This window comes from Tachysurus vachellii, chromosome 2 (assembly GCF_030014155.1).
Source record: "Tachysurus vachellii isolate PV-2020 chromosome 2, HZAU_Pvac_v1, whole genome shotgun sequence".
Taxonomy (NCBI): Eukaryota; Metazoa; Chordata; class Actinopteri; order Siluriformes; family Bagridae; genus Tachysurus; species Tachysurus vachellii.
The window spans coordinates 4,461,331-4,476,490 of NC_083461.1; the positions used below are offsets into that span (position 1 = coordinate 4,461,331).

General features: G+C 39.2%; 2 protein-coding genes across 2 annotated transcripts in view; both read right to left on the reverse strand.

The window, feature by feature from the left end:
• The window catches only part of LOC132862479 (pepsin A-like), a 65,338-nt gene that overhangs the window by 16,461 nt on the left and 33,717 nt on the right, over nucleotides 1–15,160 (reverse strand). The window lies entirely within an intron of this gene.
• Nucleotides 1–15,160, reverse strand: part of pkd1b (polycystic kidney disease 1b) — a 44,779-nt gene that overhangs the window by 10,751 nt on the left and 18,868 nt on the right. The window contains exons 19-33 of the mRNA XM_060887706.1: nucleotides 14,287–14,877; nucleotides 13,230–13,380; nucleotides 12,902–13,151; nucleotides 11,093–11,288; nucleotides 10,236–10,403; nucleotides 9,996–10,139; nucleotides 8,615–8,825; nucleotides 6,161–6,284; nucleotides 5,827–5,973; nucleotides 4,559–4,623; nucleotides 4,285–4,469; nucleotides 2,313–2,427; nucleotides 2,065–2,231; nucleotides 401–603; nucleotides 75–272 (exon numbers count right to left, since the gene is read on the reverse strand). Of these exons, the coding sequence (XP_060743689.1) occupies nucleotides 75–272; nucleotides 401–603; nucleotides 2,065–2,231; nucleotides 2,313–2,427; nucleotides 4,285–4,469; nucleotides 4,559–4,623; nucleotides 5,827–5,973; nucleotides 6,161–6,284; nucleotides 8,615–8,825; nucleotides 9,996–10,139; nucleotides 10,236–10,403; nucleotides 11,093–11,288; nucleotides 12,902–13,151; nucleotides 13,230–13,380; nucleotides 14,287–14,877 (2,915 nt within the window). The remainder of the gene's footprint in view (nucleotides 1–74; nucleotides 273–400; nucleotides 604–2,064; nucleotides 2,232–2,312; nucleotides 2,428–4,284; nucleotides 4,470–4,558; nucleotides 4,624–5,826; nucleotides 5,974–6,160; nucleotides 6,285–8,614; nucleotides 8,826–9,995; nucleotides 10,140–10,235; nucleotides 10,404–11,092; nucleotides 11,289–12,901; nucleotides 13,152–13,229; nucleotides 13,381–14,286; nucleotides 14,878–15,160) is intronic.

Sequence of the window (15,160 nt, forward strand, 5' to 3'; positions counted from 1 at the left end):
TATCCCCAGAGGGACAGACCAAAGATCACTTTAGGCTGCATTTCAAAACTAATTAGGGGTAAAAGAATTCTCACCTTCATTAGATTTCTGAGAATTCGTACTTTCCGTGCCTCTTCTTTAGCATGCAACAGGCCATAGCCACAGAGAGGACGCACTTTAACCCCTTGATCCTTCCATACCCTCATCACTATTGACTCCTGGGCCAAACGATCCTCCACTTCAGGGTCTACTGGTTTCACCACTAAGGCAAGATACATGGCCCGAATGCATATCTGTAGAAATGTAGAACAACATTTCGGCTGATGCGTCCACAGGGTAAACCTCCACAGGGTAAAATTTGATTCAGAAATCTTATACATACATAACCATGCGCAATCATTTCTAGCATTTCCACACTAACCATGAGAGGCTCCAGAACCAGAACTGATGTGAAGAAGGCTGAAAGGACTGAAGTGAGCCACATTAGAAGCACCGAGTTGGAGAAGGAGCTACCGTATAAGCCCACTAAAGCAAGACATGTTCCCAAGAGCACAGCCACAAAAAGATAAGCCACACCCAACATCCAAGCTGGTAGCATCAGACCCGGGCCACTGCGCGATACACCTAGGGATTGGCAATGTCAGATTATTCTTACAGCTGTTTGTATTGATTATATATAAAGTGCAATTACTTGGCCTTATGCTTGTTTCCATTAATGGAACTTCTATAGGAACCTAGATGGTCCTAATTACTCAGTTCCTTTGAAAGGGTTCCTTAAAGTAGATATATTCCTTGTGTAACAAAACAAAAACAAAATGAAGCAATGACCATGGTGCCTTTGATGGATATTCATGACTTATAAACTAAACACTGTCTATGGTTCTTCTATACCCCTTTTCCACCAAAAAGAACCGGTTCACGTGTCACGTTACACAGCAATGTTAGCTCAGCAGCGACAAACACAAACACATCAACAATGGCGGATGTTGCTTTACTGTTAATGCTCATGGCTTTGTGAACCTACATTAACATCCAAACGCGGCGAATCCAACGTGTACGTGCAGCTCCATGTAATCTGTATAAACGTTATATTATCATTAACACAGAAAAAACTTAGCCTTAGCATGTAGCTACTTACTATCGTGTGCTGATAATGTATCATATTGCGGTAAAGTAAAAATGTATTACACATTAGTATACTTAAGGTACATGCACTAACAGTAGCTCCGCCCACAGCCCCTGACACAAGCGGTTCTTAAGTCTAGACCAGCAACGTTTTGGTGCTACTTAAGAACCACTTTTCTTGGTTCAGAGCCGGTGCTTTGGCTGTCGAAAAAGAAAGAACTGGTTCTACATTAGGCTCCGAACCAGCACTCAAGGTGGAAAAGGGGCAATAATTGTTCCTCAAGTACCTGAGATTCTGAAATGGTTCCTGCTGTGGATCTTGCCTTAAAAAAACTAAAATTGTTCCTGGAACTATTTGTTCTTCATAGAGTAACTAAATTCCTGAAAAGTTTCCTAAAGTAAATATGTGCCTTAAAAGGTTCCTTGTAGATAAATGCCAAGTGAATTCAAATGCTGGCTGGAACTAATGTCCCCATGATCCAAATAATATTGATACCTGTTGTGAAACTATTAACTCTTGCATTAGTTCCTTTAACAACAGCTCTTTTGACCTGAATAGAAAGTAATGGTCCTAATTATTTTGGTGGACAGGTGTCCAAAGGTCTTGACTTCCCAAAATGTTTCTTTGTAATGAACTAAACAGTAACTCTAGCAACCTAACCCCTGTGGTGGAGAAGCAACCAAAATTTCTGAGGTCTTAAATGGTTCCTGCTGTGATACTTGCATTAGAAACAAAAAGGGTCCAGGAACAACAGCCTTGGTTACACTAGCAGTTAGTCTTAAAGGTTTCTAAAAAAGTTCCTGCCATGAAACTAGTCTTAGAAACTACAAGGGGTCCTGGCACACAGCCTTGGTTATGGTAGCAGTGATTACTCTAAGCACTTAAAAAGATTTTCTAGTTCCAGATGTAGGTTCCCGTGGTGGAAACTTTACTTGAGAGAACCTTTTTGGCCAGCTTACCTATGTGTGTAGTAGAGGTGGTGCTGAAGGAGTCCGGGGGAAGACTGGGGAGAAAAGTACTGGCCACACTACACACCGACATAGAGCAGTGAGATTTATAAAGGACAGCATCGCAATCAGATTTCTCCACACTCACATCCATCCATTCACTAGAGGAGCTGTCCAGTCTACAGTAAACACAAGTGCATCAGCTTGGGGAAGATGTTCACAACATTTCACGTGTCAGATGCTTCACGTCACAGACTCACGTGTCAGATAGTACGGTTTCGTTGGGTGAATATTGGCCACTGTCAGACGTACTTTGCCCCGAGGAAGCATCACTGGATGAGAAAAGATCTGCAAAAACAGGCTGTAACTCATCTTCTGAAACGACATTCCAAAAATGCTTGATTCTGATTGGTCAGATTGTCCAATTGTTTAAAAATTATAGACAGATTTTTAAAAATTAAGGCTTTTCACACTTAAACCGTATATATGAATAATTGCCCCTGGATAATTGGAACCCAGTGATAAAAGGAATCCCGGGTTATTCCTATTGCTTGACATTTCTCACTGCTCATGTTCTACTCGAGGTTAAAGGTGGGGTCTCCGTTGTTTGAGAAATGCTTTAGAAAACTGAGTCGGGACGACAAACTAAACAAAAACAAAACGTGTCGCCAATGAGCAGATAGGGGCATGTCTTGTCAATATGGGCGGAGAGAGTGTTCAGTGCGCATGTGTGACATTAGCAGAAAGCGGTTTTAACATTGACATGAAGGATAAAAACAAAGAAAGAAAGCGAAGAAAGGCTTACGATAAGGTAAGAAGTAGGACGTGTTAATATAGGATCAGCTTTCCAGCGCTGGAGAGAACTGAAGGAGCAGGAAGTTGGTCACATATTCACAGATTGGAGTTTCCTGAGTCAATAACTCCTGAGCTAAACACTGTTACTACACAAATAACACCTCTTTTCTACCGTAGTAATGTAGAGACGCAGCTACAACCGTGTTTTGTGTAGTAACAGCGTTTAGCTCAGGAGTTATTGACTCGGGAAACTCCAATCTGTGAATATGTGGTCAACTTTACTTAAGACGCCGAGGCGCTTTTTTCCTTCTCGATAGGTGAGTAACGTTGGTTTTGCTTTGTTACACAGAACTAATATATGCCTTTGTCCTTTACATGATTATGCTTGTGTGTCATTTTTGCTTGTTTGTTTATCTGCAATCGTATTGTTCTTCCCTTCAGCTATGATGAAGACACATTACTTTCCATTAGATATCTGGGTTACGTATGTATGTGTGGGCGGAGCTATCAATACAGGGGTGGGACCCATTTGGGTTAGGGGCGTGTTTGTTTTGGTGATTTCAAATGTCAACATTGGCTTTCAAAAAACGGAGACCCCACCTTTAACAATTAATCCTGGCTCTTTAGAATCTGGTGTTTCACATTGTACATACCTATATCCTGGATTATTGTTTGGACATTTATTTAACAATAACCACGATTGGGTAAATACATTGTGTGATCGGTTTAACTGATTGGTTGTCTGTTGCTAAGCATCTAGCCGTAGCTTTCTAAAAGGCTTAATCCTAGATAGACGAAGGGATTAGCACGGCTTTTTACCTGGGGTTATGAAGCTCTTTTCTAAAGCAGGATCAGCTCGGCTTTTACAGTGTTAACTCTACCCTCTGGTGTCAGACCTGTACAGTGTGAAACCATGCGTTGGTAGAACATTACGTTTAGCTGGTTGCTTAGCAACAGACACCCAATCAGAAACTGAAAAGCATATGAAAATCTGATATCAGGTGAAAAACATAGCAAGGGGGAAATACATCACACCGAAAAAATAGCAGAAGTTAGATATCAACAAACGACCGCCTGGTCAACTACACAACAAACTTTATTAAAAAATAAAAAAAGCTAAAAAAAAAAGCCGCTCGGGTGCTGAAATTTTTTACTCATTAATGTGAAAACGTGAGATGAGCCGTTATTTAAAGCGGTCACGCACTGGATTTATCCAAACAGGGACACAGAAAAGGCTTCAGGAGGGAGGAGTTTGCACTTTGTGGATTCTTCATAACACAAGTTGTAATTTTTTGTGTTATTAACTTCGCAATAGAAAAAGAAATTGAGGTTGGTGATGGAACTACTGTTTGTAAAAGTAATAAAACAGTTCCGGTGAGGTTCCATGATATTAAATATACCTGTAAATGGATAAAATAAGAGCAATACATGACGTACCAGAGCATGATGGCTGCTGTTTCTTCAGATCTGGAGAACTGCTGTGTTCAGAGTTTGAAAGTTCAGATGCTGGAGAATTAAGCCTTAACTTGAGAAGTGCTCTTTTTCTCTTCAAGAGCCTTGTGGGTTCCATCATCTCGCCAAAGCCTATAATGCTGTCAATTGATGTCCACTGTTCCAGCCTGCTAGAGCGAGGACAGAATTGTATGATTTATTAGTTAAAACCTGATAAAATGACACAGGAACAAGCGCAGTACTGAAGTGTTTCTTATACCTTTCACTCCCAAACTGTGAAGTGTTCCAAAATTCAGACTCCAGTTTCAGGCTCTCTGAGGACTCCTAAATAAAATGCAAACATTTCAGTGTTTATTCTCAATTCTTGATTTCGATTAGTCTTAAGATGTTGACTGTTTTCCTATAACAGTAGATATGAAAGAGCAAAGCAAATCAAAGGTTTAAGGTCACTAATACACTCTCAGGGTTCCCACTCTTTTTCAGAGATCGCTTTCCAGGACATTTCAAATTTAGCAATAAAAGACAAGGCTCACAGATTCACGGCCAAAAGTAATATGTTCTTCTCTCCAGAAGTCTTAAAAACAATGTACACTTTATGGCTATTACTTAACTATACTTTTAAAGACAATTTGTCATGTGAATGAAATTTCAACATTTATAAAATAAAAAGACAGAACATATTAATACCCTCTCCTTTCTCAGGCCAATGCCGTCATGCATGCTTTAGTTTGCTGTGCATTCCCCTTGCACATGATAGTCAGATTTACAAGGTTAATATAATCTGTTTACCCGTCACCATTTGCTGAAAACATTCAAGCACTTAAACCATTCTTAGCACCTGAAACGTCATCCGTCACAGCGAGATTAAACAGCATAACAAAAAAACCGTCAAAACTCAGCGTCCCTGAACAGAGCGCTTTCTGTTACTAACGTTAATTGTTTCGAACAGTCGTAAAACTGTTCTTTAAATGATCAAGAACATTAAAAAATTATAACTTTCCAGGACAACAAAATTTTTTTCCAGGACAATTTATGTTTTCTCTCATTTTCCATGTGTTTTATAGGACTGGAACATTGGTCATTAATTTTCCAGGATTTCCAGGTTTTCCAGGACGCTTGGGAACCCTGACTCTGTTTCTGTTTCTATAGTAACAGCTGATTTAGTAATAGGGTCTAGAGTACAGAAATAAAAAATATAATTTGGTGGATATGCATCTGCCTCTAAAGTTACAAAGGCTCTCAGAATGATCCTGTTGTAGCTGTTGATCCTGTTGTCCCATGTGAATTAAACCCTGGCTCTTGCATCTTCTAGTGGAAACACGTCTAAAGCCCCTGAGATCCTAAAAGTGTTCCTGCTGTGAATCTTGCAACTCTTGTTACTCGAATTATTACTACAACAAAAAGTTCCTTAATAAATAAAAATGATAATAATCACAGGGAACCTGCTGTAGTATCAGAACGATAAAAAAACATCCACTTGTTTTACTCTTTACATGTTCAACCATCTAAAGTAAAATCAGGTCTCACAAGTGAAGATCCCTCATTTGTGGAGGACCCGTGGCCTGTAGGCATGGACAAAAAGGAAGCGCAGGACGTATCTGGGTGGCGTAGGTACACATCCATTTCGACAATATCAGACATAGGAGATGGAGGCAGCGAGATCTCCATGGCAACCTGGAAAAAAGTGCAACACTATAATAAAACCCGATGAACCGTATACTGTACATGGCGATAAAGTAATCTGATTACAGAAGTAAAAAAAAAACAACCAACACTGATTTAACATTAGGTTCTTTTCTTATCGATTTTGATAAGAGGAAACACAAGAAATGGAACGTGGTACAAGGAGGAATGTTCATACCTTGCTCTTGGTTTTTCTGAACAAGAAGCTGAGGAGGGTTTGGAGAGGAAACATCAGAACAGTGATGGTCATTCCAACCAGTACAGTCTCTGGGGTCATCAGCATCTGTTCAGCAACCGGACCTCTACAACGAGGAAATTAGAGGAAATTATTTTCTCCTAGTTCATGAGGAACTGGATTTTTCATGATAGTTTTCACAACAGCATTTAATGTATCTTAGGGTTCTTCCAGAGTTCTTCGTTATCTTCGTTAATGCTTCTTTGTCGGGGCTTCTTTTTCTGTTTGCCTATCAGAAAAACGCCCAAGAATGCTTAATTATTCTATTACCCAAAGGTTTTCAGTGTGTTTTTGAAGAAGTATGCAAATTATGCAAAAATGAGAAAGACAGAAACATAAGAAAGAGTTTAAAACTCATCCAGAATACAACATTTACCTAACATTAATTGTGGGATCATTTTAAAAATGAGAGAAAACATTCAAAAAAGATTCTGCTAAAATAAGGTGCCAATACTTCTGTGTTAAAGGGCACCGTACACCGTTTGGTCCTTCAGATGTATTCCTTTTGTGTTCCTTTAACTAGATTATGTATTAAAGGTACACTATGTTCTCTCAGTCTCGTTAAGAACCGGACTCTTGAGGACACAACCTTTGTTGAACAGTGTTTGCATCCTTAAAGATATACTATAGTTGAATACCGTTTAGTTTCCATGGAGATAGTGTGTACAAATCCAAATGTTGATTTAGCATATCGTTAAGTAATCACAGCAGGCTTTAGTTTTCTTATGTTAGCATACATTATTTATGCTTAATGGTTCTTTTGTTGTTAGGCTTCTTGTATAACTGTATAACAGTCTGTTTCCTCATCAGAAAGGGTTCTAAGGGCTTGTAATTAAGGAGTAAGTGAAGTATTAAATAATCGAGTTTAAACAAATTATTCAAAAATGTGACAATTCTAATTCTCTAGAACATTCTGCAATCAATTTAAAGGTTTACTTTAAACATGCAGTTGTAATAAGATCAAAATTAAACAATTTCACCCTGAAAACCGTCAATATTGGTGGTGTCATGTCAGTGCACATGCCAGTTCACTCATGAACTCCCATAAACCACCACATCATCACAACACATTCACATTCACCTGACTACTGATCACACACCTAGACTTAACCTAGACGGGGAAGTCGTGGCCTAATGTTAATGACTCCTAACCCTAAGGTTGTGGGTTCGAGTCTCGGGCCAGCAATACCACAACTGAGGTGCCCTTGAGCAAGGCACGGAACCCCCCAACTGCTCCCTGGGTGCTGCAGCATACAGTAAATGGCTGCCCACTGCTCCGGGTGTGTGTTCACGGTGTGTGTGTGTGTTCACTGATGTGTGTGTGCACTTTGGATGGGTTAAATGCAGAGAACGAATTCTGAGTATGGGTCACCGTACTTAGCTGTATGTCACATCACAAAAAATTAATCAAACACACACACACACACACACACACACACACACACACACACACACACACACATATAGGGCTTGCCCTGAGTTGCCCTGAATTTCTCTGGATTTCGAGCTTTCATAAAACGTCTGTTTGTCATAACCTGTAATTTGACTGTAGATTTGGATTTGTTTACCATCTGAACAAAATGAATTCTACCTGCACCTTTAACCCTTCTGCCACCCGAGAGACAAGATACATCTGCAAACCTGTTTGGTTCTGCATAAGCATGTATAGATTTATCAATAAGGTACAGTAATGTCTCCAAACATTAAGACAAATCTACACAGAAATGCTTGCAGAACAAAAAAAAAAAATCAATATTAAATGTACTGCTTAATGGAGCATAGAAGATGGTCTGAAATTCTCTACAAGTAAGGAACAAGTAGGCAGGAAGTTGCTTATTGCTGTTTTTCTATATTAGAGGCTTTATCAAATATGAATTGTAAGAGTGTAGATTTTTTTGAAACCTACAGTATATTTTTCTGGAAAAATATCTTTAGTTTGATGAAGCTAATTTGTTTCCAAGAAGCGGGCCAATAATTTTGGAGTTAAACATACACTTTTGTTCTCCAAAGTACAACACAGGATATATTTGCGCTACCTTTAAGTTAACTTGACTGATAAGGTGAACTACACCCCTCGGAGTCCTCTCATTACAGGTACAGATCCGTACCCTTCGGTTAGCCGCGATAGTGACGAGAGTTCCGCTTCCTCTTAACACGATGTAAACTGTTTATCCTTGTTAATCTAATCATGTTGATACAGCATATCATTAAACAATCACAGTTCTGCTGAAGTGAATGCTTGAGTTTCCTGATTCTTTCACACTTAATTCAACACCGCAGCAAATCTTTACCTGAATAAATCATGATTAGAAAGCATAAGGTGCTACGCTAGTAATTACGTACAGTAGTTCTAGTAACTTTCCTGGAAAACAACAGGATGTGTGTTGGATTTGTTACCCGCTGCTTGTTGTGGCTACTGATCCGTACCACACTGCCCCCGCTGCAAGGTAAAGGTGCAGAATCAGGGCACAGCAGGTTACTCTCTGAGCACGACTAAAAACGCTGTGAGCTGGACGCTCCCATAGAGACAGCCAGAGGTGATGATCCTGCAATCCGTATATCAGCTGTGCTTGCAAAATCCTTTTGAACTGTCGCAGCTCTGGGGGACCTACAAAAAATATATAAATAGTAGATTCATTCACTTGTCCACCATCAGTAAGTGCTTTATTCTGGTTTGGGTGATTAGGCTACAGTTATGGTATATGGCATGGATGATGGTTTGACCGACAAATAAATCCAGTCGTTAAAACTTGCTTTTTTCAGCTGCGTCTGCGTTCTAAAGCTAAGACTTCCAAACAGGATCTATTGTTTACCACAAAGTCGAGGCTTAAGTGCAGGGGAGATAATGCTTTCTGTATTGCTGCCCCCAGGCTCTGGAACGCCTTGCCATTGTCCATTAGAAAAGCCTCTTCTCTTAATATTTTTAAGACCATCTAAAGACTTGCTTTGTTGCTGTTCATTTTGTGTGCGGGATTGTTTGATAAGAAATCGATCCATTTTTTAGTCCGTGTGTACAGTAAACAGTAAAGTTGTTAACTAACATGAAACACCAAACTAGCTTCTGGCAGGCTGCCAAAAACTGGCTATTGCGCAGAATGCAGTGAGTCAGTGACGAGTCAAATAATATATAAATATATATTATTATTTGTAATACAGCACATTCATTTTTCTATGCTTCCCTGATTGTTTTTAATGTTATTTAAATGAAAAATAAATTTTAACCACATGATCATATCATTGTATTATTTACTGCCATGCGAGCCTCATATTAAAGTTAGGCGAGCCGCAGGAGGCTCACGAGCCGCGCAATGAGTAACACTGACCAAATGGAAAGCGCATCGGTTGACAAAAGTTGTAATTAATTGTGCTATATAAATAAATTGTCACTGTCATTGTCATAATGGTTGGGGTGGTGATCCTCTCCTGGGAACATTGGGTGCTAAGTGGGAATACACCATTGTTGAAACCAGTCAAATTCTGAATCCTGGTATCTTCCAGAGACTCTGGAGCTGTGAGATGGCGAAACTACCTGCTTCACCACTATGATACCTAAATACATCATTTACAAAAATAATTTCAATTACATATATATAAGCTGCCACAGTTGAGCCCTTTAGCAAGGCCCTTAACCCTGTCTAGCTAGCTGGGATGTGTATATTTGGAAAACCCAATCTTCAGACATTAAATCTAATTATTTCAAACAAAAAAATATATAAGATAAGGCTTCGGAAGCAAAAAAAATTCATACTACAGCAAATACACTTTTAATAGCTCTTACATGTAGCCAGCACCACTTTCTGAACCAAACCCGAGTTCTTTTCATTCTCCACAGATAGCCAATCCTCTACCATGAAGAAGAACATGTTATCTGTCTGCAGGTCCCATACTGTCACATGCTGAAGATACCATGAAGGGTCCAGACCTAAGCAGAGAAGAACATGGTCTGGATTATTCGTTCTTAATTTCTCAATTCTCAATTAGAAAATTAAAGAAATGTCAATTCTATAATATATCCCACCTGTGTTATCATGCCAGATGCATATTTTCCAGATTTCTCCCAAGCTGACCTCGGTTTCTACCTGAAAGTCATCTAGACCATTCCTCTGAAAGGCACCTTCCCTTTGCAGGTGGCGTGAGCCACTTTTGTTTATCCCATGCAGACTAATGCCTACATGAGCAGTGGTTCCTGGAATAGAAATGTAGTAGCGATGTCTGTTAAATCGAATGGGGGATGACTGTATATAGATTAGATTAGATTAGATTCAACTTTATTGTCATTACACATGTACAAGTACAAGGCAACAAAATGCAGTTTAGGTCTAACCAGAGTGCAGTAGCAGTAAGTGCAGGATATAAAGTTTGTACAAGATTTAGATAAGTTAAATAAAATGGTAATATGGAAGTAATTTACAGATGTGTGTGTACTATGAACATAACATACAGATGGCTATAATTATAACTGAAATTTACAAAAGGATGTAACAAAATATGGCTATTGCTATAAACAGTAATTTACAGATGTGTATGTACTATGAATATAATATACAGGTGAATATATATGTGCTATGAACATAATATACAGATGAATATATATATATTCTGTATATAGATTCTATAAAGTAAATCATAAAAGAAAGCAAATTGTTTCAAGGACGTTTCACAACATTAAACACAACTATAAATGGATACAATTAAAAATGAACCATTCTTAAATTAACAAAAAAATTTAACCAGGGAAGTCCATAAAAAGATGGAACCAGGTCTGGGTTCTTCTTTGATTGGAATGACAACCTGCGCCCACACTTCTCCTTCACAGATGAGATTGGAGATAAGATACTGAGATATACTGTATACACACATTCAGTCTTCACTTACCGGCCCCTCTGTACCAGCCAGTTTTAACCAGTACCCGATAACGATGGCGTCCTGACTGGCCACACAGCGGGATGCAGCTCAAGCGTGTGCTCTCCAGATGGTCTATCTTGTGAGCGATGAGACCAACCAGCAGATGAATCAGAAGTAGAACACCACACACTAACCCCACCACTATGTTTCTGCTTGGTCCATCTGACTGAAACAGTAAGATGGCTGTTAAATGAACAGGTCAATGACGGTGAATTCAGTTAACCTAATCGTAGAGGCATACTATTGTTGAACCAGTTATTTTTAGCCTACAGTCTATGTCTCCCTCACAACTCTTTTAACAATTCACACCCTCTATGTTGATGCTGCGACACTGACTGAGGTTAACGCACTGGGTCATTCTCTTACTATTCTTCCATCTACTGTACCTCCTCCTCCAGGTAAACAACCACCAACTGCACAAAGACAAAAAACCTAACACAGCCCAAGCCAGACTTGAACCACCACCATCAGCATCAACAACCAACTAGCAAGCATTTTTACAACTGGAAAGAACACCATCAACTTGTTAAAGAAGGGGATTTTTTTGTTGGTAAGAAATCCTCTAGTTCAGTGTTTATACAATGACAGAGATTAGGTTGGAAAAATCTGGATTATTTGTTTCAAGGTGATTCCACAATTGTGACTTGTATGTGACTGATGGTTATAATCTGTTCCTGAATTAAAGCTGAAAGACATTTTAAAGGCACAAAAAATGTGAATTTCAGAATGAATTAATTACAAAATTACAGCAGTTATTCATTTCCCAACTCATTAAATCTAACCTTGAAAATTCTACAATTAGTACAAAAATCATATTATTTTTACATAATTGTCTGCTTGAAACCTGTACGTTTTAGTTCATTCACTACAACTTTGGAATACTCTATGAAGTCACATAGTTCAATCCTGTTCATCCTGAATTTCCTAAAGCTCTTGGAAAGAAGAAACGCTTGTTTTTAACAATGATATTGACCGACGAGGTCACTTTGAAAGTACAACCCTGACACTCATATTAGAGACTGAATGTATATATACTGAATGTATTATATATATATATATATATATATATATATATATATATATATATATATATATATATATATATATATATATATAATCACCAGATTAGTGTGGATGCTATGCTAGTTAACAATCTTTTGTTATTAGCTAATTCTACATTAAAAACTCAATGTTGTTATTCATTTAAGAGCAAAAAATTCAGTGGAGGCGGGGCACGGTGGCTTAGTGGTTAGCACGTTCGCCTCACACCTCCAGGGTTGGGGGTTCGATTCCTGCCTCCGCCTTGTGTGTGTGGAGTTTGCATGTTCTCCCCGTGCCTCTGGGGTTTCCTCCGGGTACTCCGGTTTCCTCCCCCGGTCCAAAGACATGCATGGTAGGTTGATTGCCATCTTTGGAAAATTGTCCGTAGTGTGTGAGTGCGTGAATGAATGAGAGTGTGTGTGTGCCCTGCGATGGGTTGGCACTCCATCCAGGGTGTATCCTGCCTTGATGCCCAATGACGCCTGAGATAGGCACAGGCTCCTCGTGACCCGAGGTAGTTCGGATAAGCGGTAGAAGATGAATAAAAATTCAGTGGAAAAAAGTAATTGTAATCTGAGATATTTTGTGAAAAATGTTGTAAGTGTTGACAAAAATATTATTTAATTTTAGATAAAAAAAGAGTTAAATGGAATCTCTATTGTGAAATTACCATCCAAGTCTATAAATCTACAAACATACTATTCATATAAAAAGATGATATTTAATAGATTGACGCACTGGTGCTAGAAGTACGATGGAGTCTGGGTGAACGAACAGACTGGCTCCGAAAAGTGTGAGGTGTTCAGTAAGGCAGTGAGCAGTATCAGGGCTGCTAGTACTGAGCACGCTCAGACCGGCTGTGCTCCAACGTCTCTGTTCCATGCTGAAGAACTGGCAGAGCGAGCTGAACACACACACTGAGACACACAACTCCACACCCACGCTGTTCTTCAGGGTCACATACAGGTCCTTAGCAGAACCATTCAAGCTGGAAATAGAAATGATTTGGCATTAGACAATGATTTCATGCAAAACAGAAGGCATTGGCTACATGGTGGGGACGTACATCGGCGTGAGGAAGACCGTTTCCTCCACTGAAGGACTCATGCTTGAGACGTTGAAGGTCAGCTCTTTAACATAAAAGAGCTGGGACGGTTGAGATGTTTGTTTATCAGTTATGATGATGCTTACGTTACCAGAGCTAAACTTACCACTTCCTGTCAATACACACACATAAACAGAGACCCACACACACATACACAAAGTAAGGAGGTATAACATTAAACATACAATACTGAAAAGATTCTCTAAATTTTATTTTTTGAAACTGATAAATCTGATATTCATTATCCATTAAATTAAAAAAAAAATTTCTATAACAACCATATGTCTAATAATAATATTCAATAAATAGTGTGCATTTAAGTCAAATATTTTGTCTTTTAGTTATTATTATTATTATTACATTTACATTTATGGCATTTAGCAGACACCCTTATCCAGAGTGACTTACAACTGAGCAACTGAGGGTTAAGGGCCTTGCTCAAGGGCCCAGCAGTGGCAGCTTGGTGGACGTGGGGTTCAAACCCATGACCTTCCGATCAGTAGCCCAACACCTTAACCACTGAGCTACCACATCCCCCATTATTATTATTATTATTATTATTATTATTATTATTATTATGTCCTAATTTTACACTATTACTTTTTTTTTATACTTTTTTGCTTCTTATTGTTGATTTTTTTTATTTGTTTTTTTTTTGCTTGTTTGTGTTTTTGACTTTTGATGCATGATTCATGTTTAGCTGCATTTTTCTGCACGAAAGGTGCTATACAAATAAATGCCAACTTTTTCTTCTTACTGCATGTTATTATGCATATATAAGGCATTATTAACCTTGTTATAATTGTACATGCCAAAGCAGAAGTACCTTGGTGGACCTGGGACTCAAACTCATGACCTTCCGATCAACAGTCTAACACCTTAACCACTAAGCTACCACGTCCCACAGTTAAATGCTTAATGACATGAGTAGTGTAAGAAAGTTGATGAATTTCCTATAACAGCATGTCAACCCGAGTGTTTTTTTCCTGCGACCCATTTTTAATTTAGTAAACAGAACCTTGAATCAAGCTGAAGTTAAAGGCGATAAAGATCCCAGCATTCGGCTCCGTCTCAACAGCTCTGACTGTGAAGTTCACACTTCCTTCTGACGCCAGAGTGACATTAACCCTTCCTGAGACCTCTGTCTTCTTGTTTTGTAGCATCACACGTATAGCACTTTCAGCGGTCAGGTTCGTGATGGGGATGAGCAGACCCTGAGGTGTGCTGAACTCCATCGCAGCTAGCATAGTGGAAATTGGTGGATCTGCAGTGGAGATGAATGGGAGCTCTTCGCTCTCCATAACCAGGAGAATCTGAACGACATCCCCTCTTTCAGTCCTCAGACGTGAGCTCAGGTTCCGAGGGATCTGAAAGTGGCAGAGACTCGACGGCTCGCTGCACATGAGGTCTGAAGTCGGGTCACCACGCTTCCCGACCGCACTGATTTGTGGTGATTTGAGGTCGAGAGCTTCCTCTCCAGGCATCTGTGACCACATTAAGCTACGCATTAGCTGTCCGACTTGGTAAAACGCTGACATTTCAGTGTCTTGGTGTCGAGTGCTGAATAAACCTGAAGCGTTCGCAGGATTCTGAACAGACATCGAGCTACCTAAAGAAAACAAAGAGTCGATTAAATATAAATGCAAACTCCACACACACAAGGCGGAGGCAGGAATCGAAGCCCCAACCCTGGAGGTGTGAGGCGAACGTGCTAACCACTAAGCCACCGTGCCCCTCCTCCACTGAATTTTTTGTTCTTAAATGAATAACAACATTGAGTTTTTAATGTAGAATTAGCTAATAACAAAAGATTGTTAACTAGCATAGCATCCACACTAATCTGGTGATTTTATATATATATATATATATATATATATATATATATATATATA